This window comes from Anas acuta, chromosome 2 (genome assembly GCF_963932015.1).
Source record: "Anas acuta chromosome 2, bAnaAcu1.1, whole genome shotgun sequence".
NCBI lineage: Eukaryota > Metazoa > Chordata > Aves > Anseriformes > Anatidae > Anas > Anas acuta.
The window spans coordinates 38,440,788-38,465,680 of NC_088980.1; the positions used below are offsets into that span (position 1 = coordinate 38,440,788).

The 24,893-nt window shown below is 35.3% G+C and overlaps 1 protein-coding gene across 1 annotated transcript in view; it reads left to right on the forward strand.

Annotated features, from left to right (window-relative positions):
• The first annotated feature begins 2,267 nt into the window (after nucleotides 1–2,267).
• KCNH8 (potassium voltage-gated channel subfamily H member 8) overlaps nucleotides 2,268–24,893 on the forward strand; it is a 181,283-nt gene continuing 158,657 nt past the window's right edge. Inside the window, exon 1 of the mRNA XM_068674337.1 lies at nucleotides 2,268–2,883. Within this exon, the coding sequence (XP_068530438.1) occupies nucleotides 2,808–2,883 (76 nt within the window). The 5' untranslated portion in view covers nucleotides 2,268–2,807. The remainder of the gene's footprint in view (nucleotides 2,884–24,893) is intronic.

The following is a 24,893-nucleotide window of genomic DNA, read 5'->3' on the forward strand; positions in this document are numbered from 1 at the left end:
TAAAAATCGTTACTGCTTGTTCATGGTACATACCTGGACATAGCCAATTCATAATAGTATGTCATGACCGCATAAGTTTGTTAAGCAAGAAACTTCCCTCCTCTTTCCTGAAGATCTCTCAGAGCTGACAAGGCCTTCAGCTTCTTCTTATAAATAAGTTAGTATTGGTCCCTCTTGTGCATCACTGTCTTCATTGCTGGTAATGCTTTCTCTGCCATCATCTACTTCTCACTTGCCACCACCTTCTCTTGGACAGTAGTGTTTTTTTTTTCCGTTTTTTTTTTTTTTATATATATATATATAATTGTAATTTGTGCTTATAATTATCTACATGAAAAATATCAGATAATTTTTCTGGCAGCTATCCACTCTTATGGGGATATGCTTTTATGGTATAGCTGCTTTTGTTCCAGAATGACATACTCCTTCCACCACTGTCCAAATCAGTTGGTAAGAAATATCAGTGAACTTTTTTTAAAGCTCTAAACTTACTGAAGTATGTCACAGATCCCTCAAAACATATCATGATGTTTACATCTTATACTGTGAATTAGGAAGTACAATATTATCTACTTATGAACTGCCAGAGTTATTAGCAATTTGATGCCCTTGGATTTTTTTTCCCTTTTGCAGTATTTTTGGTGAGTCAGAATTGAGAAATGCATTTCTCTTTAAATGTATGCAGGTTATTATCTTCTGTCTGCCTGCACTAAGATTGAGGAAAATACTCCTTTCACCCTCACCGCATCCCTAATTAAGTGGGTGTTTGGGGCAGGTCATAGAAGAAAAATACGGATTAGAACACAACTACAACACACAGGCTACAATGCATGCAATCCCCTTTGCAGATGGCAAAGGTTCACACTTGCCTTGATGTTGCTGAGCGGTTACACAAGTGAAAAATCTGATCATGCTCTTCTGGACTTTGTAAGTGTTGGAACAGGTTTTATGTTACCAGTGGGAGTATTCTGTACCTCTTACAAAACCTAGATACTAGTAGTGTGGTACCTGACAGTGAGATTAAGTGGCAAGCTACAAAGATAAATTAATATCAGAGCTCTGCTTATGGAGAACTGCAGGACGTAAAAATGTTTTTGAATGGCAGTAATTGTTAGTTTTATTTTTCACTATTAAAAATAATTTTAAGGAGAAAACTAGTAATTCTAATGAAAGTAAAAGCCTGAAGCCTGCCATGAATATGAAGCTAATTATTTAATTAAGAAATTGCTACTAATGTGAGAGTTTGAAGAATTCCACAGTAATAGTGACTATAAGACTATAAGGCAGTCTTCATTCTTATATGCCACAGCTGAAAACTGAGCTGAGAGCTCTTGATTAACTATTTCATGCAGACTTCCAGTACAAGGTTATTTAGAGATATTCATGTGATTTCAGTAAAATAGTATGGTGTTCTTCAAAGCCAAGGTGGGTTTACCATGGGTAGGCTTTGATGTATGGATTTTATAGCATTTTCCAAGGTGGTGGTGGTGGTTTCTTAGGTGCCTTTTTTTGTTTGTTTGTTTTAATCTGTTATAAAAGGAAGACCTTTTTGTCTGTCATTGTCTGTCTCTGTCTGTCTCTCTCTATGCTGAATGCTTATGCTGAATAGTGGGAATTAGTCCCAATAGGAGAAAGGGAGAATAATCAAATCTGAAAGAGCATAAATAAAAATAGCAATACCGTAAAACAGCAAAAAGACCAACATGCAATTTGCAATGCACATTGAGTCTGTAGAGTAGGGAGTGTGTTCTCATATGTTCTTTCCAGGCTCTTGGGGTCCTGAAAGCATGAGGAGAAACCTTTTTACCTTAAAAAGGTTACCTACACTTACCTTACCTACACTTACTGTAGTAGCTAGCACTGTACCTTGGCATATTATCGGGTATCATGGTATCAGCCTGAGGAAATCACTCATTGCTGTGGAATCAGTTTGTGTGTCTGGTGCTTAACTTTTATTTTTGTATGTCCTCCTTTCCTCTCCCTCGACTTTACCCATTAGACCTTCTGGGCTATGTCTCCATTCTCTCTGGTCACAAAAAGGAGTATATTCCTTCCTGGAATTTATTTATTTTTTAGGGAGGAATTTCTAAACCATGATTGAGGAAATACACACAACAACTCTGAAAAAGCCTATCCCCATATTTTAATAAAAAGTCTCAACGTACACATGACTTAGACCACATACATGCCTGATAAAACAGTCTCCATGTTCTAGTTTCCTCTCTAATGGACACCTCCAGGGGCTATACGTGTCAATGCCGCCTTTCTCCTTTTAGCAAAGTAAGGTTCTAAGTATTATCCTGTGATGATATTACTCAGAAAGCGGGGTGCTCATGCTTGAAGCCTAGCCTTCCCCCCCGCCTTGTCTGCTAGAGCTGAGAACCGGACGGTTCAGGCCGGGCTGAGGCCCGGAGGAAGGCTCGGCAGCGCCGGGGCGGCGGCTCTTCCTGCGGTGCTCCAGTCGCAGGTGGATGCAGGTTGCTCTTCCCCCATCCTCAGCCCTTCTTCCCGCGGCCTCTCTGCGGGAGGCGAGGAGAGGGGACCCGGGCGGTGCCCGGGGGGCTCCGTGGTCGCCCCGCCCGGCTGCGGGGGCCGGCGGGACCGGGAGCTGCCGAGCGGGGGACTCCCGGCGCCGGGGGCGGCGCGGCGGCGGCGGCATCCCCATCCTCCTCCCCCTCCCTCTCTCCCCATCCTTTTCTCCCTCCCTCCGCCTCCTTCCTCTCTTCCCCCGGGCGCCCTCTGCACTTTCTTCTCGAACCACCCTCGTAGGCAAACTTTGATGGGGAACCTCGCACCGCGCTGGAAAAATGCCGGTTATGAAGGGATTACTGGCACCCCAGAACACCTTCCTTGACACCATCGCCACCCGGTTTGACGGCACACGTGAGTCCGGGCTGGGGCAGCGGGCTCAGGAAAGGGGCTGTAGGGAGGGCACCGTTTGTACAATGGGAGCCTCCTGCCTCCCATCGGATGATAGGAGCCTTCTGCCTCTTCGGAAGGGGTTTTCTTGGTACCAGTAGTCTGCAAGGAGGAGAGTGAGGCTAGGCAGCTCCTAGCCTCTCCTACTCTCCCGCCTGGCTTATCCTCAGCTTTTCAGGTGAGGAGGATGCTCGGTCCTTTCTCCTCCCGGCCCCCTGCGTGGGGGCTGGTGCCGGCAGCCGAGCTGCAGCTGGAGCTGGGATCGCTGTAGGAAAGTTATGTTCTGGGCTGGGGCTTCTCCTCCTGGGCACCGGAGAGGCTGCGGGGAAAAAACAGGTTTCAGAACCTGGGCAGGGCTCTGTCAGGAGGTTAGAGGATTTTTTTTCCCTCTCCTCCCTCCTCACCCTCCCCCCCCCCAAACATCACCCTGAAAGCCGACTCCCTGTAGAAGAGGTTCAGCAGCTGCACAGCAGGAGCTGCAGGAGGCTGTTGAGAAAGAAAGCACGGAACAGCCCTTCAGCGGCAGTGTTCGGCTGCAGCACCGCGGACAGGGCCCGGCGGGGCAGCAGCGCCTCTCCGCGCCCCACCGCGCCCTGCTCCGCCCGCAGCGCTCTGCTTGGTCGCGCTCAGCGGCTCCCCGGCAAGGAGCTGCCTCCGCTGCGGGAAGTTGGCTTGCCGTAGGGTTAGAAGTTGTCTGTCTTGAGTTTTGCTGCTTCTTTAATGGGGCTTTTTTTTTTTTTTTTTTTTTTTTTTTTATTAAAGAAATATTGGACTTTGGAAGATTACTTTTAAACAAATAAATCTAGAGATCCAAAGTAAAAGAAAAAACAAACAGTGGTTTTGAATTACTCTCAGCACTTTCCTGACTGAAAACGTTCTGATCTAACTGTTTTGGTACCTTATTGTTTATGTGTCTCTTGGCATTTTCTCAGTGGTTAGGGTGTGATTAAGACACTGAGCTATTGATGAGTTGTAAAGTATCAAGAAAATATGTGGTCACTGAAATCAATTGCAGAGAAACATAGAACTGTGTTACAACTGCTCTGCTAGTCTGAGGACATGTAGCTAATTGTGATTCAGGGTGTATGTAATTGGTACTTGATTATAAAGCAATCCCTCTTAAGACTACTTAGATGTACCTTTAAATTCCTTTAAATACACTACTCGAAGTCCTTTCCCTTCACATCTCCACTTTTTTTATTTCTCTAAATCATATGGGTATTATTTTCTGCATACTGAAGCATGACACTCTAATACGAGTTTTGTTGCTGATACTGTTATTTGCCAGAAAAGTAGTTCTTCCCTGCTTTGTGCTCAGGATCCTCCCCCCTCTCAATGGCTTCATTTCAAAGGACAGAGCCTGTGAGCTGTACACACAAACATTTCACCAATTCCCTTTACTTCTAAAAAGATCCAATTGAACAAACAACATTAATGATGATGTGTAGCTGTTTTACTTCAACAACAACAAAAAATTAGAAAAGTCTAGTCTTTGTGTTCTCAGTGACACAAATGGAGAAGTGTGGAAGAAAGTTTATCACTTAGCTCATTTCTATGAGCAAATTTAACTGCTTTCTTTAAGCAATAATTCCACCAATCTTCATAGTGTCAGCTGGGCCAATCTTTTCTTAAGCAACAGAAAACAGGGCCCATTGTCCTTAGAAATCTGTAATGTTAATAACTGATCTACTTTTTGTATATATATATATATATATATATATATATTGTATTGGAAAAATAATATAATTAGGTATTTATGTACCTCAAGAAAAATATAACACATCATGTTTTTATTATAGGCAGTTACTTGTTGCTTTGTAAGTAGAAATTCAAAATATGGCATAAATATTAAACAAGCTTAATCTAGAACTTGTAACTATTGTGTAACTATTCACACGTGAAATATTCACAGAAGTTCACAAAGGAAGACTTCTTGTTAACTACACAATCAGACATAATAAAGATAATAGAAGTTGTGGAGGATGACACTATTCTGTGGAAAATCAATGTGACTCTGAATCTACTTAATAACATCTCTTTTAGAGGGCTAGGGTAAAAAAAAAAAAGAATCAACTTAATATTCCTAAAGTCTTTTTTTGAAATGAAGTTATGCAAATCAATTTACATCATAATTACATTTAAAATCTTCAGAAACAGTTCATCTCCTTTATTGCTTTGATATGGTTTTTTTCTGTGAAACAGATGGATTTAAATATAAAAATATGTATTCTTTAAGTGACAAGATTTATTTATTTTATATATTTTCAAATAAAGAAAAGTAGTTTTGCAAAAATTATATACTTATATGAGCATCAGGAGGAAACAACAAAACACATTTTGTTTTCATTTAAATTGTCTTGGTGGTAGTACTGAGGTTGTTCAGGTGGCTAAAGCTAAGAGTAATAATGATGGCTAATCCTCACAGGATTCTGTCCCATGTTTTACTAGTTTTATAGGTGATATAGACTATGAAAGGAATATATGGCATAAGGATAAATGGCACTCAACCTGGGACTTTTTCATAAACTGCTTTGACCTTCCACACAATGATATTTAGTGTTAAAATACAGTTTTGTGTCAAAAGGCTTTTTGTTTTGTTTTAACATAGTCTGTAGTTAACAGACCTCCTTTCATTTTAAGCCTCTGGGAAGGATATATTATGTTGTCATCAGTGATAGACTAATCCACCAATGCATCTTTAATCCAGAAGAGGGATAATTCTAATTCTGGGCAACGGTGCAAGAAAGGATTCCAGATAATATTAGAAAATATTCTTTGCTTTCTACAGAACTTTTCAAAAATTCATTCAAATAATTCAATTTTCCTATTGCTATCTAATTAGCAGTTATAAATGGCATTATTTAAAAACTGCAGATATCAAAAAAAGCCTAGATAACGGAACTGTTTGACAGTTATTTCATCTGTCCAGAATTCTCAGAGCAGTTGTTTTATATTGTTATACACATATTACAAATACATATGTTTTACATGTCAAAACAGTGCTAGACAAAGATTAATGTTGGAGTTAACTCCTGGATATTCAGGATGTCACAGAGATCTACATCTGCAAAGTTGCCATTACCTGCATTGCGTACCTGGTAGAACAATATTAAGGATCTATATATCTGGATTTTCATGGCAGAGCTCATGGATCTGTTTATGTGCTATTATAATTTCACCTTCTTACAACTCTGAACTATTTTTTGTGTTCCTGACATTGGAGTTGAAGTCAATGTTTTCTCAAAGGGCTATTTTTTTTTTTTTTTTCCCTTGATAACTAACCACAAGATCATCTAAATGTTTTTTGCCCCTTCTGTTAGAAAGGGGTTTATGTGGTAATTGCTCTCTAAGGAAAAGAAAACAAACAAACCACACTATCAAATGGATAGTTTTTTTTTATATAAATATATATATGTTTATTTTTTTTCCAGATTTACCATACAAAATACTGTTTTCAAGTGTTCAAATATGTCATGTATATGGTTATAATTAAAACTCAAAATATTATGCTTGTAAATGTCTGAAATTAATAATTAAAACTTGAATGGAAAATTTAGGATTCTCATCCTAATTTAGGTTAAGAAAACCATTCAGAAATGGTTGCATGGTATGAAATTCTCTATTACATTTTAACGTTTGTATGTGTGTGCATTTTATATGTATATATAATCCCTATGTATTATTTAAGTAGGTAAATCCACACAAGAGGTGGTTGTTTCTGCAAATTTGTGATGCTTTCTCAGTGAGCAAAGCTAACAGATGACTTGATCATTTTGTATGTATAAATATATGTAAACTAATAGTGATTTTGTATATGGTTATACTATAAAATGACTGAAGTTCTATAATTATCTCTTGTCTATCAAATATATTCAGTTTCCAAATTGTGTACTTCCACATCCTTATTATAATAATTTAATATGATAACTATAATACGATCATGCTGAGTTAATTCCTTCTTACTCACTGTCAGTGGTGATAAATTTGATAATTCCATATTTGTAGAATGACTTCTAAGTTCCATTTTGTTTTCCAATTGAAAATTTACTCAGAGATAAAATAGTGGAACTTTGCAAATGAACAGCAATTTTCATAATACGTTTATGTCCTTACCAATTACATAGTTTCAGTTTTCCAGTTGCTTTAGTCAACCCTAGGAGGGCTTGAAAGGTACTTGATGGTAACATACAAATTAAGTATATCAAAAGTGGTGTTGGTGTGTTTCCACCATCACTGTGGGTTTCCACCACATTGTCTCTTTTGAATAAACCATGGTTGGTACAGAACTAAAAGCTGGTGTATATGATGATATTCCCAGATTGCAGCTCATTTACATTCCTTCCTCCTTCTCTTCTTCCCCGTCATTTGATTTCTATCTCATTAAAAATAAATTATTAAAAAAAAAAAAAAAGGCTAATATCTGCCATGTTGACACAAGATATAGACATTTTCCAATACTCTGTAATCAAATCTCTAGACTAGACAATATGATACTTAATCATAACATCATTATTATAAGAAATTCAGAGGCCACTTCTTGACTAGTGCTACCTAGGAGTGTTACTAGTGCTACCTAGGAGTTTTCTACCAAATGAATGGAAGGAATTGAAACAGTGTCAAGTGTAGGGAAGTTGAAGTTTCAACAACAGTTGAACTTTCCAGTGGAGGACGTTATTGATCAAAATCTATGATTAGAGTGGTTCACCAAAAAAAAAAAAAAAAGAGTCACCAGACAAATGAAAGACTTGAACTATGAAAATCATTGATTAATGCCAAAGGCTTCCAAATGGTGACAGTGGAAAAGCTGCTGAGCTGTCTGTCCCCTCTCACTCTGAAGGAGTGGAGGTGTAGTGAAAGATGGTCTAGTTCTTTCTGACACAGATGCAATTAGTTGGCATGAGGGAAATTTCCAAAGCTATTATTCCCTAAACATTTGTTTGTTCTTTTCTTAAGCAGACTACTCTGCCCTGTTGCTTATATTCTTGGACAGGTAAAATAATGTTTTGTTTTGAACAAATCATATATTTGTCACTACAAAAATATGCTGTCAATGCAGGAAAAGATCGTTCTTGTGTTTTGCCCAAAGCACAAAGAAAGCAAATACTTTTCTTTCTGTAAGACACAATCCATGGTGTATCTCACTGTAGCCCCGTTACTTAAAAAAAAAAAAAAAAAAAAAGATTTTGAATAGAACCCAGTGTCAGATGTTGGAATCTGTGTTGTGCTGTTGCTCTTCACTGAAAGTACCAGAAACTAGACTAAGCAGCTACTCAAAAAATATGTTCCTCTTCTGTCTGCACAAGTGTTGGGGCTGAAGAACTCATAATCTAAGACTTATTTTGGATGATTTTTGCTCATGGTAACTTCAGATTCTAACTTCAGCTGAAGTTGGACATTAAAGACTGAATTGTGAAGAGATTTAGAGGTATCTTAAGACCATATTTCTTAAGTAGTTCTTGTATTAAGGAACTAGTTCAATAAAACAATTGTGCAGGTGCTATTTAAAAATTAAAATCTGAGTTACAGTGATTTATGATTTTAAATTTTAAAGAATATGTTTTATTCAATTAGTATGTTATTGCTGGAGAAAATATTAATGCATTTGTATTGTCAGGTAGTGGTCTCTCCTTTCACAGATAGAAAGTTAGAAAAATATCACTGCAGGACATGCATTCAGAAAGCTGTGTAATTCATTAAGTGAACTACCTTACCTTTAAGTCTAAGGTTAATGTTTATTAAAAGAAAGTTAGAGTAGTAGCATACATTTTGTTTCAGATATAAATATAAAATCTGTATTTGAATTCAAGATGAACATTAGAAATGTAATTGTGGAAGGGTCATTAAACAAGGGATTTTATTTTTTTTTCCTGAATAATACAAGAATATTATCCTCAGTATTATTTCTGAGTGGGATTTTATATATAAGCCTAATAAAACTGACATTCAGTTTTGCTCTTGCTGCATTGTGTGTTTGAAGTGACATATATTTGAATGAATATTACTTTGTTAATGGATTACAGAAGAAACTCTTTAGGGGGTTTCAAACCTTATAAGATTTTTCAGAATTCCAACTAGAGTTAGTTACTCTGTAAATCTATTTATTTTTTCCTGTTCTAAATGTATGGCACTATTTTCTTCTCTGATAAATATGGAAATAATATTATCTTATTTTAATATTGCATTTTTGCATTCAACATATATTTTATTCTGTTTATATTTTGTTTATGCATTCCCATTCTCTTTGAGTATAAAGTAAATGTGTTCAGAGTAGAGTTCAGAGCAAAAGAACAATAGAAATAGACTAAAAATATTGCATCAAGCACAGGTGGACTCCTTACCAAATATGGTATATATACATGAATGTATAATAGGTCTGGAAATAGATTCTGTTCTGATGTAATGCATTTTTTTAAAAAGAAATATATGTTACTTGTATTGCATTATCTGTGTCCTGAAAAAGGTAAACAATTGCTACAAGAGTAGCAGTTTTTACAAGCTAGTTTAATTTATCATGATGTATTAAAATGACCATGAATAAAGAACAACTAAGGAACAACTCTCTCCCAAAGTAATGCTTTTTCCTGCTCACTCAATCTAAAAATAAATAAATAAATAGTGAAAATAAGAATAGGGGGCAGGGAGAAAGAAAGGAAAAGGAGAAGAAATAAAGAAACAAACAAAACATTCTCAACTACAGACAGAAGAGAGACTTCCTTGACAGTATAAGAACATTCTTTTGGAGTTTCTCTTTGCTAAGTGCTTCAGGATCCCTCTGTTTCCAAGGAATGCATTCAGAAGCTTTGGAGCAGGTGTTATTCTTAAAATACTGGTGTATTCAACATTGAGGTCAACTTTAAATATCTTCTGAGCATCCCTAAACTTAATGCTGGTCATCATTTCAATCATTTCAAGAACAGCCAAAGACAATTGTATTATGGAAAAAACACTTAGACGAAGGACTTGTTTTAAGAAATGTGGTACATTATCTTGTGATGTTGAGATGATTTGCCTCTTTTCAAGTAAAGGGAGGAATTATTGGTCATTAGAAATTTATTCTGGTGATATTTGAAATTTTGACTTCCATGAGAAGTGTTCAGGTACAAGTTTTACCATGGATTTTGCACATCCTTGCCAATAGCTTTTAACGTGTTCACAACTAAAATCCATCTCTTTCTTAGAGTGGCTGGAGCTGTATCCCCCTGAATTCAATGACATTGTACCTAGGTAAATGAGTGAGGAGTCTGGCCCAAGATCTTGATTGAACTTTTTAATTATGCCCTTAACTATTCTTAATTTTTCTAGTGAAGACATTCTAAAAGTATTTATGCACTAAGTACAAATCTTTTCCTTAGTGCTTACTGCAAAACAGAAATACTAAAACTTGTCTGTCTTTCGGATAATATCAATTTATATACTTTTAACAACTGAACAGGAAATACTCTTTTATAATTCACAGTATTTAAAAAAAAAGAGTTAAAAGAATCTAGCACACCTTTTAATAGAGAAAATTATTTATAGATCCAACAAATGGGTGGGGGGAAAAAAAAAAGGAAAATCTGTTGTCACAAAATGATTCCATAACTTTATTTCTTTTAATAAAAGGATCGCTAATAAAAATGTAAGGATGTTCATGCACTGAGTCTGGGTTAGGCCTTTGCTGGCTAGGGAAAAAAAAAAAATCATGACATGATGTAACATTTCTTCAATAATGGCCTTTAATCATTACTTTTTAATTTTACCATAAAGAAAAATTAATGTAAGAGATCTTGTTAACAATAAAGAAAGCAATTTGCACTGTTTAAATGTATTTCCTTTGGGAAGATGAGACAGTTTTGAGACATTTATTATACAAAGCTGTAATTGTTCCCTAATGAAGAGAGAAAAACTTCCAGTGTGTCTGCACTGAGATCAGTTTTTCTCCAGGCATTAGTTATGACTGCTAGGAGTCTAGATTCTGGCTCTTAGGACTTTCAAAGGCTGCAAGTTGCTAGGGTTATTTTGCTTTTTCTTTAAGTTAAAATAACAGAAATAGAGAGAGATTTATCTGGACATCATGGATGTAATACTTAGTACTACAGCTTTTGTTTTGTGCCCTTTTCATTTTGCCTTCCATCTCTCTCAATAACTTCTGGTACGTGACTAGACATACTTTCTTATTCCAAATGTATAAAAGAGAGCTTATAACTCAGTCATTTTGTCATTTATTTGATTTTTAGAATCCCAAAATTGTCCTAATGCAAATAGTTTGTGGTTTTTGTTGTTGTGTTGTTTTCTTAAATGTCAGATGAATCCTGTGATAAGTATACTTAAATTGTGTCTTTTCTTGCATCTTGGAATTAGCAATGATAAGAAATATAATGGGAATACTGCGTTGTTTTAGATGGAAATAACTTTGTAAGGAAAACAAGATTCTCTATGGAACATTGAACAACTTCTTTGGTGGGTAAAAGAACTTTAACAAGACAATATAAATAGTATATCAGCAATAAGTTGATTTTATTTTATTTTATTTTTAAAGCTCCAGATGGAAATACACAATATCATAATCTATGACTTTGTTCTTAATATATGGATTAAGCTTATGAGGTGATTGGACAGTCATTGCATTTACTAAACTGGATTTGTTCTTTATTGAGCTGAAAGGTTATGATGCTAGTCAATCTGTAGGCAGTAATAACGACTAGGAGTTTGGACATTTTCTTTTCACCTCAAGAGCAGAGGGAAGCATGTACCTCTTGAAACCTGACCTTATGGAAAAGCGTTAGCCATTTCAATAAGTATATGGAAAAGTATAGCTAAGAGACGTTGATGTAAGAGGTTGAACTGCACATTTGTTTGAGTTTTCTCAAATTCAGCAGAAGATTTTGGCTCTTCCAATACTACCTTGAAGATTATGGATGTGACAGTGGTTAGAGCATACTACACTCCCTACATCTGTTCGAGCAACAAATTCTTGCCTGGAACTAGACAGACATATGCCTTGCAATTGTACTGTATCACTGTACTATAGACATATGGTTATATAGTGCAGTAGACATATGTTGCATTGTACTAGATGGAATACTTCTCTAAGGAGAAGGCAGGTAGGCAGACATCAACTATGTGACCTCACTGTAGTGCATTTTGAGGCAAAAGCTTGAGGATTTATTCTCTGCACGCTTAGAAGTGTGGTAAAAGCCTTTTCCAAAATTTCAACTGGTAGGATTTACATCCAAGTATTTTCAATGGCTTTGAGATCCATATAAGAATTTGTCACTTTTCTGTCTTTGAATCTGTGATTTTTATCTTCAAATTCATTATAAACTACAAATAATTATTTTTGAATCTGCAGCCAGTATCCATGTGACAGATATTAATTTTGAAAAAAAAAACAGACTATCCTCCTTTAAAATGTATTAAAAATCTTTAGAAAAAATAAGTTATAAGTGACCTTAAGTAAATAATCGAGTTCATAAATTTTACTTACAGTATGAACTGAAGCTACAATTGATTTGCAGAGGAGGGTGTAGTGTTGTGTGGTAAAGTATACAGGTCATATTTAGCCAAGAAAGAGAAAAGGATGGAGCAGCTGCTAAAGACATTGTGATTGACTGGTGGGATTGCTGAGTGAACAGTGGGGTAGAGCTTTGGAATGAACTAAATGGCAGTAGCACTGTGGGAAGCTTGAATTCTGTTCAGAATATAGCACAGGAAATGCTACTGTAAATGAGTATGGTCATGAGAGTATTAAATGTATTGTCTTCTCAGGAGTTGTGGTCCTCCTTAGTTATATGATGGAAAGCTATCCTGGTAGTCTTGGGTGTCAATGTGTCTCCAGTATTTTCTTAGTAAATGTTTAGCCACTAAAACCAAAGAATTAAAAATCTTCATTTTGACATGTTGATTCTAGCTAATGCATGTGGGGGAAGGAAGCAACTAAGAAATAAGTAGCTGACATGGTGAAAAAATACTAAAAAAAAAAAAAAAAAATGACTATAGCAACTTGAATCATATATTAAAAAAAAATGAGGGGAAAAAAGGGAAATAAAGGGAAGGAGGAACAGGATTACAGGATTTGGGGGGTTGGGGGTGGAAGGGGATGGAGTGGGGGGTGGGTGTCTGTGTTTTGTTTTAACTTATTTTGTCTGTGCATGGATGACTGGATAGCATATGATCTTTGTTTTCCATAAATTTACATATAGAATGTCTGAAATACTTTTTTTTTTTCCCCACCACCTCCGGTTCAGTTCAGCACTCTTCCAGTTTCTTATAATGGGTTGGAAAATAATGCAGACTAAAAACTGATGGAGGTATATTTTAAATATATCAGGAATTGTTTCTCTGTTGTCGCTTGTAAACTTTCTTCTATTTTTTAACTGTGTTTTAGAATCTATGAACAACAATATTCTTAATTTGTATAATATATAGAAAATGAGATCTTAGTTTTTTATTTTTGTTGTGTTTTGTTTTTCTCTAAGTTTTCAGAGCACTTGAAGGCTATTAATGGCATTAACTGTTCCTGTTTTTTTCTGGAACTTGTGTTTGTTGCATGACTTATTAGTAGATTTTTTGTTTTGTTTTGTTTGTTTGTTTGTTTTTCTTATTAACCCTGGACAATTTATACAGTAATTTTAAAAATGGTATCTCATTTTCTGTCACTCATTGGCCTGCAATGTCCACCTTCTGTCCTTCACATTGGATTTTGTTTTCAGATAAGCCTCTGTAGAATATTTAAAATGCATTGTAGCAAGAGCCAATAAGTGTACCTGAATTCAAGCAACACTGCAGATAATCCAGTTGCTTCTACAGTGACAGGAGAGATTAGCAAAGATCTACAAGGCTGTAGGCAGAAGAAATACCTCAGCCTGGAGCTTAATTTGCCAGCTCCCTTGAGCGGGTGGGAGAGACTGCTGTGATTCTCATGTTCACTGCCTGTCCTGCCCCTCTCCAGATGTTCCTGCTCCCACTGTGGGGGTGGATGGATCTGACCAAACAGCTGCTGAGCTGCTCCAGGTAGCTGCCTCTGCTGCAGGGATAGATCAGCTACTTGGGAAGCAATATGGAGTTGCTGTAATTCACTGCCCCATGCCTGGAGCTAAACTAACACTGTTTACTTCCAGGATGCAATCAGCAAGAGAAGTCAGAATGGACAGGTGTAAATTACTGCAGACATTTTAACTCATTAGTCAGAATTCTTATGCAAATAAAACAGGCATCTGTCGAGATGTTTTCGTATTGCTAGGAGCAGGAGCCAGATGGAGACCTAGAGTTTTGGTTTCAGTCGCAACTCAGTGCTAATAACTGAAGTTGATAGTAACTCTAGTAATCGAGAGTAGTAACTCTTGGAGACGCATAGAGATTTTGTTCCCTGCATTTAGTTGGAGCTGTCTGAATTGTCTTTTTATTTTTCCCCCCTTTTAGCCTAACTAAATGGAATAATCACATATTAGAGAGATGCTTTCTCTTGACCCCAACGGTATCTTCAGGAAAAAAAAAATATATATATATATATATGTGGACCTTTCAACATTTTGTATTTCACATTAGAGATATACAATCATATATGCAGGTGGTAGCATGCTTAATCACAGAATAAAGCACATTTTAGTTAGGAGAACTAGTTCACGTATTCATCATTCTGCTAAGTAGAGTCTTCAGGGAATGATTGCTAGAACTGTCAGGTTAACTGCAGGCCTTCTGTTTGTGTCCTTTGTGGTGAATAATTTTAATTTATTTATTTCTTTTTTTGTGTGTGTGTGTGTGTTAGAGATAAATAGTCATAACCTGATGTGGTATGCATCTCACCTGCAATATAACTGAATGCTGTTGTAAACACTTTATATAAATAGGTATAATCACTCACAATAATTGTGAAGATTTATTCCAGTGAACACAACGGAGTAGGGAAAGAGAAAAACAGCTGCTATATGCATCATTATGTAAGGTGCAAATTATAGCTAATTGTCCAATTGATAGTCTTACAGGTGACAAGTGATTAGTACAAGGAGTGTCTTTTCCAGGAAAGCAGGAGACCAAGTTCAGGGAATTATTAGCCATATAAATAAATAAATAAATCTGGAGTTATAGTAATTCATTCACCTTTAACCCTTATTCATCTTTTTAAAACACTTTTCCTTTTTATGAATTCTCTGTAGGCAGAGTCTGAATAGAAGAAAGACAAAAGCCAGAAAGCTCAGTGACAGAAATACTGTATGACCGACACCATGATGGATAGATCTTAATAAGCTAAGTTTTGGGAGATGAGTGAAATAATTACAAGTAAAGCAAAGAGGTTAGAATTAATTGGGGAAATTGCAGTAATATTATTTTTTCCTCAGTCTGCTATGGCTGTTATGTCATTTTCTATGAACTGTCAAAAAAAAAAAAAAATACTTCCAGGAGTACAATAAAAGGATAGGAGACATATTCTGCCACCTTTACACACCCTGTTTTAGTTTGGACTGAGTATCTAAGATAAGCCAAAATGAAGGAAAAAAAACAGGTTTTTATGTTTCTGGTATGAAAGTATTGTCTCTTAACATTTATAACAGTTAGAAGTAAATAAAATATATTGCTCCTAATTAATTAAATGCACACAGTAATTACTCTAATAAAAATATTTCTCTAAAGTAAAGTTAATGAGAAAATCTTTGTAATGGTGTTTCTTAGGTTTTTCTATTTTCAGCTATTGAAGTTTAACATAGTGTTATGAGCAGCACGGGGATTTTATTTCATCTGTTTAAATGCTTGGCATGTTGCAGTAGTTTGCATAGCACTTGAATGTTTTGGTGTTCATTTATCATTGCTAATTTTCAGCTACCTAGGAGAGTTTGTGAATGGTACAATGCACTAAATATAATAATAGAATAGCTTGATCTTGAAAGCAGGTCCTTGCTGATAGTTTTTTTCAGGCTTGGGAAGCAAAGTTTGTGTCAGTAAAGCACAGCAGTGAGTATACAGGTTGTGGGGAAAAAAAAAAAAAAGAAAAAAGAAAAGAATCTATGTTGCTCGAGGCACCTTACAAATATCTTCTCTGATACATTAAACAGTGTCAAAACAGTGTCATCTTTGGCCACATGGCACAGAAATATCTGTTGGGTTGAGGGAGCAAAGTTGCAAATGCTCTCCAGATAGACAGTCCAACTATATGACATCCCGTTTTTCTGTGGAGAAGCACCAATTCATCCCTTGTTTCAGAAGTTCATGTGCCAGATTAATATATGATTAATAAATCGACATCAGGGCTGGTAATTACATTGACAGGTTGGGCACCTGACAGGAAAGGGACAGAGGTGCTGTTCTGCATGAGTTTCAGGCCTATGGGCTGGGATTAAGGGACAAGAACTAAGAGCTCTTCTCTGTAAGAAAGTAAAAGCATCCCCAGGAATAAAACACATCATGTCTGCAGAAGTTCTGTTTCTTTCTGCCAGTGCTGCTATTCTAAGGGTTTGTTGTCTTTAAATCTATAATGCTTACAGAATGAGCTTGTACTTATACCTAGAATTAAGCATATGGTGTTACAATGGGACGACAAGAGAAAACACAAACCTGCTACTCTGAACTAACTGAAGAATTTACAATTACTTCACAATTTAATAATCTGGAATTTTGGCTCAATTATACAATTCTTCTCATGTCTTAAGATTAAAATAGTTCTCAGAAGCCTTATTTTTATTTGTTTTCTTGCTCAGGAAAACCCATGATAATCAAAATTGTTTCAGGACCTCTAGTAGCATGTAAATAATTCAGTTGCTTATGCATAGTGTTAAAGCACTTGATAATTGCAGCTGAAGAGAAATAGAAAAGTTAGAAGAATAAGGGATATATCTTATTTCCACAAGTACACACTACTACCAAAATTACAGGTATGAGTATACCACAATCAAAAACAACCTTTGCACCATGGGTATATTTTACACCCTTAATTCTTTCTGTAGGACAGTTACTTCCTGTAACTATCATATGTGGGAAGTGTGTTTCCATCCTTATCCTGTATTTCCAAAATTACTCTTGTAAAAAATATTTGAATGAGACCCAGTCTAGCAGAACATGTTTCAGCTCAAACTATACTGGTGACAAACTAGAAGGAAGAAAACAAAGAACTAGACAATCTAGGTCACAGAAAATTATCTTGCATTAGAAATAGAAAATTGCTCCATTTTTCCAATCTTGGAATGTTCTCAGTTACAGACCTTCAAATAAATGAAGAGGATTATTCATGGCAAGGGATTTGTAACAACCTACAATATGATGAAAATGTGACTATGAAGAGGAATTCTATCTTTACTCATAATGTGTATCCACCATAACATTAATGTAATGCTCAGTCAGCAGAACTTTATTTTAAATATTTTCTAAATGTCCAGGGGAGGAAAAAGTTCCTGTAAAAATATACTTTCTACTTTTCATAATGTTCTTCCAATAATGCAGCCTTCAGACTAAGAGTGAAAAGAAAATGACATAAACCTTTTTATTTAGAGATAGAACATATAGGGAAGTGACTGTTAAACAAGCTTAATATAAAAATGTGACAATAACTAATTTACATATTTTACTATATTGACATGTTTTTTATTTCATAACTTTAGGATTACTATGTTGTATTCTGGCACATTTGTGAATCTTCAGAAGCACATGAGGAGTCATTAATGGTTTTTACTTGTATTGACTCAATTTTCTAAGGCACTGCTGAATTTGTTTTCAGTCTACTGAAAACAAAATTTTAACTACTCAAAATACAGTGAGGTGTCATGGTTTGTATTCCATTCTGCCCTTGACTCAGCTTATGTGAGTTGGGATATTCTTTTTGATAAGTATGAGAGAGCTGTCCTCAGGTTGTGGGAGTGTTCAGTTGCTGACTTGTTTGCGAAGCTAACTATAAGTACTGAGACTTTTTATTTCCATAAATAATACACTGGTTTCATAGGTGTCACATGGGAATTACAGTGTCAGCATGAGTTCTCCAATGATAAACTCGGTAATAAGAAATGTGAACTTTTAGACTCTAGACTTGAACTGGTCATTTCTGATAGGCAGTGATCATGGGATTCAATTGAAGAGAGATCTAGAAAGTTTTTTTGTATATATATTTTGTTCTTACTGTTTTTCTAAGTATTATTTTGTTGCTTAATTTTGCCAAGTGCTGAATATTTAATATCTAAATATATTAATGTATCAGATAAAAAAATCTGTCTTTGGCTGTTGTAAATATGTGAAAGGAGAATGAGTGACTTTTGGTGCCAAACCACAAGTGAAGCCTTGCTCCCCCCTGAGTTAAGCTCCTATATGAATTTTCTGAAATCCAATAAAGCCAAGCTGACACTGAAACTTTGTGAAAACTAGGCATTAATAATATCTCTTCTAGCTGTTTTATGAAGCTGATTGTAACATCTCAGCATGCTTCAGACCTCTTCTCCACTGGTAAATATTGCTGAAGACTGGCAGTGTTAATAAATAAATAAATCAATAAATAGATGGGGGGATTCAGGTATTCATGGGGGTATTCATTTACATGTGTTCCGTATGCTTTGTTATTAAAAAAAAAATAAAAAATCAACACGTTAAAAGTTTGCAAAACAGTGAGCACAAACAATCTATAGTAGTTTAGTACCACCTTTTATAACACTCAGAAACATTTGCTTAAATGATTATGCACCGATGGTTTCCGATTTCAGGCATTTGGCTGAAGTATCCTAAAAGAAATGCTTGATCCTGTATTCTCAAACTATTTCTGTGAGAGAAGAAATGAATCAATTAAATTGGTGAGCTGTATAATGGTCATATAAGGTGGTTGTCCTTCTTTCTACTATAGATATGCCTTAGAACTGCCTTCCTCCCTTTTTAGCTAAGAAATTTCTTAATGTCTTCCTCATAAATGACTAAAGACGAGTTTTGTGTCAACCTTACTGATGAAAGAAGCTCTGAAAGGTATGGCGAAATGGATATTTATTATTATTTATTTATTTATTTAACTGGTTTAAATTGTTTACAAATAGAGCCATAGAATCTGTTGTTCTCTCTTTTGACTGCAGAGGGATTCTTTCATTCCTAATCTTTAATTCTTCTTGGATGCACCTTGGAAGTCTAAACTAGATCATATGACTATGCTTCATAACTGCACAGGACTTGTGTTAAGAATCTCTTAACAGTTCCTCTCAAATCTCTCACATCTGGAAACAGTGGAACCAGTTATGTTTAAGATCTGTGTTTCTTTGTTTGTTTGTTTTCTGCTTTTACAGAAGGATCTTATGTAACATTCTCAGAATTGTGACTCTCTTAAGAGGGTTGATGAGAAGAACAAAATAGGGTGGTCAAAAGCAAGGCTACTTTTTTGTCTTTTTTTTTTTTTTAATACATCTGAAAAATAGATGGAACTTGAGCTAATTTCATCAATAGAAATTATTAACTAAGTTAACTGGAATACTTTATGTGTTTGAAACAGCTTAGAAATAAATGACACTTAAAGGAGTCATCTAGCAACATTCATTTTTACACTATTTCAGCTAAATCATATATTAGAACACAAAATGCAGCTGGGGATAGATATGATATTTTTGAGAAAGAAGACAAATTTGTATCCACGAATTTAGTTAATCTGTGTATAAGGAGGGCTTTTTTTAGGTATGTGCGCTTCTAGGTAACCAACTTAATATAAATATAATATCTTCTCTGATAATCAAACCATGGCTGGAAATATACTTGAATATGATCCTCCTGATTTAGTCAGCAGATCAGAGTCCAGTTCATATTTACATTTATTTTAAAATACTAAAATAACTACTGGTCTGATGACCAATGAATACCACATTGCAAGATACTTCATGCAGTCTTTGCAGTCATGCAATCTTTGAGTTTTCTCCATTAAAAACATTTTCCAATAGCAACATTTTCTGATAAACAGTGTCAGAATACCCTGTGCTTATGATGCTCTCTGTTGTTTTACACACTGTTGAAACTGCTGTTAAAATAGTTCCCACGTAAACTGAATAGTCTTGTATGCCATTAAGTATTCTAAGTGTTATCTACATTCAGGATAAACTATGTATTTGTTTTGTGCATTTATAACATAAAAATCAACATCACAAAAAAAAAAAACAATTGTTATTAAAGTGTGTGAGGTTCAACTATTTCTTTCAGAACTGGTGACTCTGGGGTGCCAGAGTCTTATAAATAGAGAGAAAAAATAGGAGAGTTTGCTTGGCTTAACCTGTTTTTAAGTCTTTATTTATGCTTCCATGTGTGGAAATCTGATAATAAGAAACAAGCCTTCCTGACAGTTTTCAATATAAAAATACAAAATTGTTTATGCGTTATCATCACTGATGAGTCAGCATGCAATTTATAAGTTGTAGCACATTATTATTTATAATTGACTTAATTCTTGTGACTATTAACCTTCAGTCCTGACATTCAGTCAAGTCTATGGATTGAAGTTGATTTACAATTTGAAAATTTTGGAGGATCAAATGTTTCAGTGTCTTCATTTAGGACGTGCTTTCATATCATAAGAGATTGCCAGACATAGAAAAGGGACAGGCAGCACCAGATAGGGTTTTTGCTGTCCAAAAAGTGTCTCTCTGCAAAGACTATAGCAGGGAAGTAAGGAATAAATGTCTGCAGTTTGACAAATGGGAATGTGAGTGGTCTTTTCTCCCTTGTGACTCAGCAACAACATAAATCATACAGCAAGGTAGTTGTAGAATAAAGCCATTGAAAAATAAGTCATTGATCAGCTAAAACCAAAATCTATCTATGTATATTAAAATATTACAAGAAGTTCTAACAGCTGCAGTAACATACCTTGAAAATAGGTCAAAGTTAACATGCTGTTTCAGATAAACAGAGTTAGTATTGATATTTTAACTTAAATTTATTGGTTATAATTATCATGACCAGAATTGTACATCTGCAGAGAAAAGTAAAGAAGTATACAACTGCAGAGAAAGTTGTTGGATTTTACACAAGGTCTGAACTTGACTTAGTTCTTAATGAAGTTAAACTGAAATTTAAAAGCTCAGTATGAGAAGCTGCACCCCATAAATTACAAGGAAACATAGGTGGGTCAGGAAGGGTGGGGTTCTTTACTTACCTCATACCACAGGCTGAGGTTCCATACAGTGGAACAGAGTAGTCTGCCACTACACCAAACCAAACATGAGTCCAGAACATGAGTCAGGAAAGATTTATTTATTTATTTATTTATTTATTTATTGTCCCAGAAGGAGGTGGAGTGGGGAGGAGGGCATGGGAAACAGAAGGAACATTGAGCACGCACCAGAATCTATGCATTTTCAGAGTGAGCCATGTGATGTTTGAAATATTGAAATACTGCCTGTTTGTCACTGCATATCCTCCACTGTTCCTCAGGAATGTGAAAGCCCAATCTTTCTTAGTTAATAGAGCCAAAAATGTAGCTCCACAAATAAATATTCTAGCTGGCAAAAATATTTTTGTGGAAACGTTGTTCTTATCTCTCTTGATATTACTTGCAGCTGTACATGTGATTAATTTTATATTGTAAAATTATACAGCCAATATGTTCACCCTTGGAAGTATTCCAAGTCTGTGTTTTGTAGCATTATTATTATTATATTTCAAACTAGCTTATATCATGTCTATTTTTAATAAGTTTGCTTTAAAGGCTGAGGTGTAATCTGAATATATATGTGTCCTATACATCCTCTAATTTAAACAAAACCTATACCTGTAAGCACTGTATAGTACCTCAATTGTGTTTTACATGCCCTGGATGCATAGCACAAACTGATGAACTGCCACATCAATGTGATCTGAAAGATCTGAAAGAGACTGGGCATGGAGGTGACATGATACAGCATGTGGTCTCCACGCCCAAGATGGTAGGAAGCATTGGTGCTGCTGCATGGGTTCTGTAGCAGCAAATGAAGTTAAGTCTAAAGAGACCAGAGTACATGAGACTTAACATTTTCTGAATGTTGTAATCTGCATATTCCATGGATGGTCCATTGGACGTTTATTGCCATCAAACGTGAAATAATGAAATGTGAATATTTACTCAGATAAAGAATCTGAGTGGAATAAAAAGAAAAATGGGGGGGGGGGGGGGGGGGGGGGGGGGAATGCCTTACTTACAAGAGAGCTCCGATGAAAATTTAATGCTTGTAAAACCGTTTGAAGATGAAAAATATCCTGCATAATGTAAGATATCATTCCTTATTGCTAAGAAACTATTTCTTTCCCAAATCTGTTAGTATTGCTATTATTACTTTAAGTAGACAGAAATTAGACAATTTTTAGCTTTTACTTTACTGATTTCATTAATATTTTTCGAACAGATTTAAGTTAAACTATCATATATATATATATATATATATGTATGTATCCATGGTATAGTGGTTAAACCTAAGGTTTCCAACATCTTTCTTGTAGTGAGTGGCCAATGTCACTAACATAATAATAAACAGTTGGCAATAGGTCTCAAGTCCCATCCCTATTTAGCAGAGCAGTAATGTTATACTAAAATCTGATGACTTCTGAAATAGTCCTGACTAAGCTGGGCAATTTCAGCTTCTGCTATGTCATCCATAGAGCAATACCAGAGACACAGCATTGTATATGCAACCTCAGCTAAACAAAAATTTAGTTTTCTCAGTTATGCTATCAGTTGTCTTGCAGCAGTCAGAAGCTGCATGGTTTTCTACTGTAACCATACGTTCTCCATTTATCATTGTCAAATTAGTTGAAATGGAACTGGGTTGTAGGAACTGGGTTGTTTATTTGCATGGTTTTTTTTGTTTGTTTGTTTGTTTTTTCCATTATGTTACTGTTACTTCTTACCCTTTTGTGCCTCGTATACTTTCGTTGTCTGCTTATACATTATTTTGGATTTGTCTATTCTTTCTGAACAAAAAGTAATTTTAAGGACATCATAAAAAGAAGCAAAATATCTTGGTACAGTAACAAAAAATTATGGGATTCTATTCTGGTTTGTTTGTTTTCCTAATTACTACATTGAACTTACAAAGTTGCAAGACTCAAATTTTCTTTCTTTCTACATTATATGGCCAATTACAATTTTTCTTTGTGTGAATACTCTACACTCATTTTGTTGGAGTCAGAATGATTGGGTGTACATGGGCAGTGACAAGTAGATTTAGGAATGTCTGCTTCCATGACTTATATGGCTTATCTGCACAGTTGGATCTCAGTCCAGCTGTGGTTCAGTTATCATATGCCCCGATTTAAGAGCTTATTTTTTTCCTTGCTGGTAGACTCAACCGTGCTGCTTCTCAGATCTACCTGCGCAAAACAACGAGACCTCCATCCAGGACTTAGTCTCTTACTTTCTTTTGAGCTCTAGAAGTTGGCCCATGCCTACTCTAAGCATTTGTGGTGTAAGTCATGTGAATGGTGGCACTGGAAGGCTTCGTCTCAATACATCTTGAAGATTTCACTTAAAGGGTTTTTCAACACAAAAAATAATCTTTTACATGATTTTACCAATAAAAATATCTTTTGAATTGTAAATAAAATAATTACTTATTGAGGAGAAACTTCAGAATTTCACACTTATTTAAATCTTAGTCTTTAAATACTCCAAGGAAGCATACGTACCCACTGGACAATGCAGTTTAACAATGATTTATTGTTTAGATAGGAATATTTCAAAAGCTTCTATGACCATGTGAAGTCAGATTCCTATTTGCAAGGCAGTAGGAAAAAATACTTTTTTTTTTTTTTTTTTTCTCTCTCCACACTTCAGACTGTAGGTGTTGTTTGCCATCCATTTTTAATAATGGGTTTTCAAGTTAAGTAGTTAAATGCTGCAATTTCTGCTGTTTCTGTACAACTTCATACATACAGACTTTCAGATTAGGAAGTGACATAGAAGAGTATAAATAATCTATCATTGTACAAAACTTTCATAAATAATGTATGGTTGTAACTTAAAGAAACATGCATAATTTACAGGGTAACCTTTTAAAACATTGGTAAGCACATGGAATAAAAAATTGTAAGAATGATTCACAGCTTCGCAACTCTGATGTAATAAGGAAACTAAATTGTGGTTTGTCTAATGCATGGAAACAAGAGAGTATCCCCAGGTATTGTTAGCTATATATGCAAACCATAATTATAACTGTTCTTGCAATTTATTGGAGTGTTAGGTCAGGTACAACAATATTAGTTAAATTAGGAGAAAAGTGACATATATCCCACTTCTGAAAATAACAGTGTTGACTAGCAGTGCTTTGTACAATGTTCCATGCAAACATATTTGTCAGATGAGACACAGATCAAAATGCAAAAAAGTAGCATTTAAAAAGAACTATTCTGCTCAAATATTGATTAAAAGTTTAACTTGTTTCTTACTATTATTCACTTGTCATAGAAGGTGGTTTTCATTTCATTTTGCAAGTACAAATGCTGAATACTTTGTCAATAACTATTTAGATTTCTTAAGTACGTTTAATATGAAGAACTCAATTAAAAAACTAAATCCCTTTGTCCATTACCTCTTTCAGTGATAGTATGTTCCATTATTTTCTAAAATTATGTTGATTGTAAAGTGTTCTCCTTGAAAACATGTTGACAGTTTATCTTCATGTTTTCACTTTTCTTTTAAACAATACAAAGTTTGGAACAATGAAAAAAAAAAAAAAGGCAGAGACAAAAATGCATGTACCAAATGTTTATAAACAACACAGATGGGGAAAAATGTGAAGAATAATGCAAGGTGTCTAGAATAGATACTACAGAAGTACAGATGGTTGGTAATAGATAGAAGAAAAGCCAGAAGTAATGAACTATGTGAAATGTCATGCCCACATGCCTATTTTTAGTGTGTATTGCTATTTATGTCTGACATTTACTATGATCCTTATTTAGTATTTTTCCCTTTGTTGAACACCCACTTCATGCCTTAATTTAACTTCTTTAACTAGGAATAATGGAGTTGGAAAATTGCCATATACTATGGTCAAAGCAAGATCCCAGAAAACATTGCTGAAAGTCTC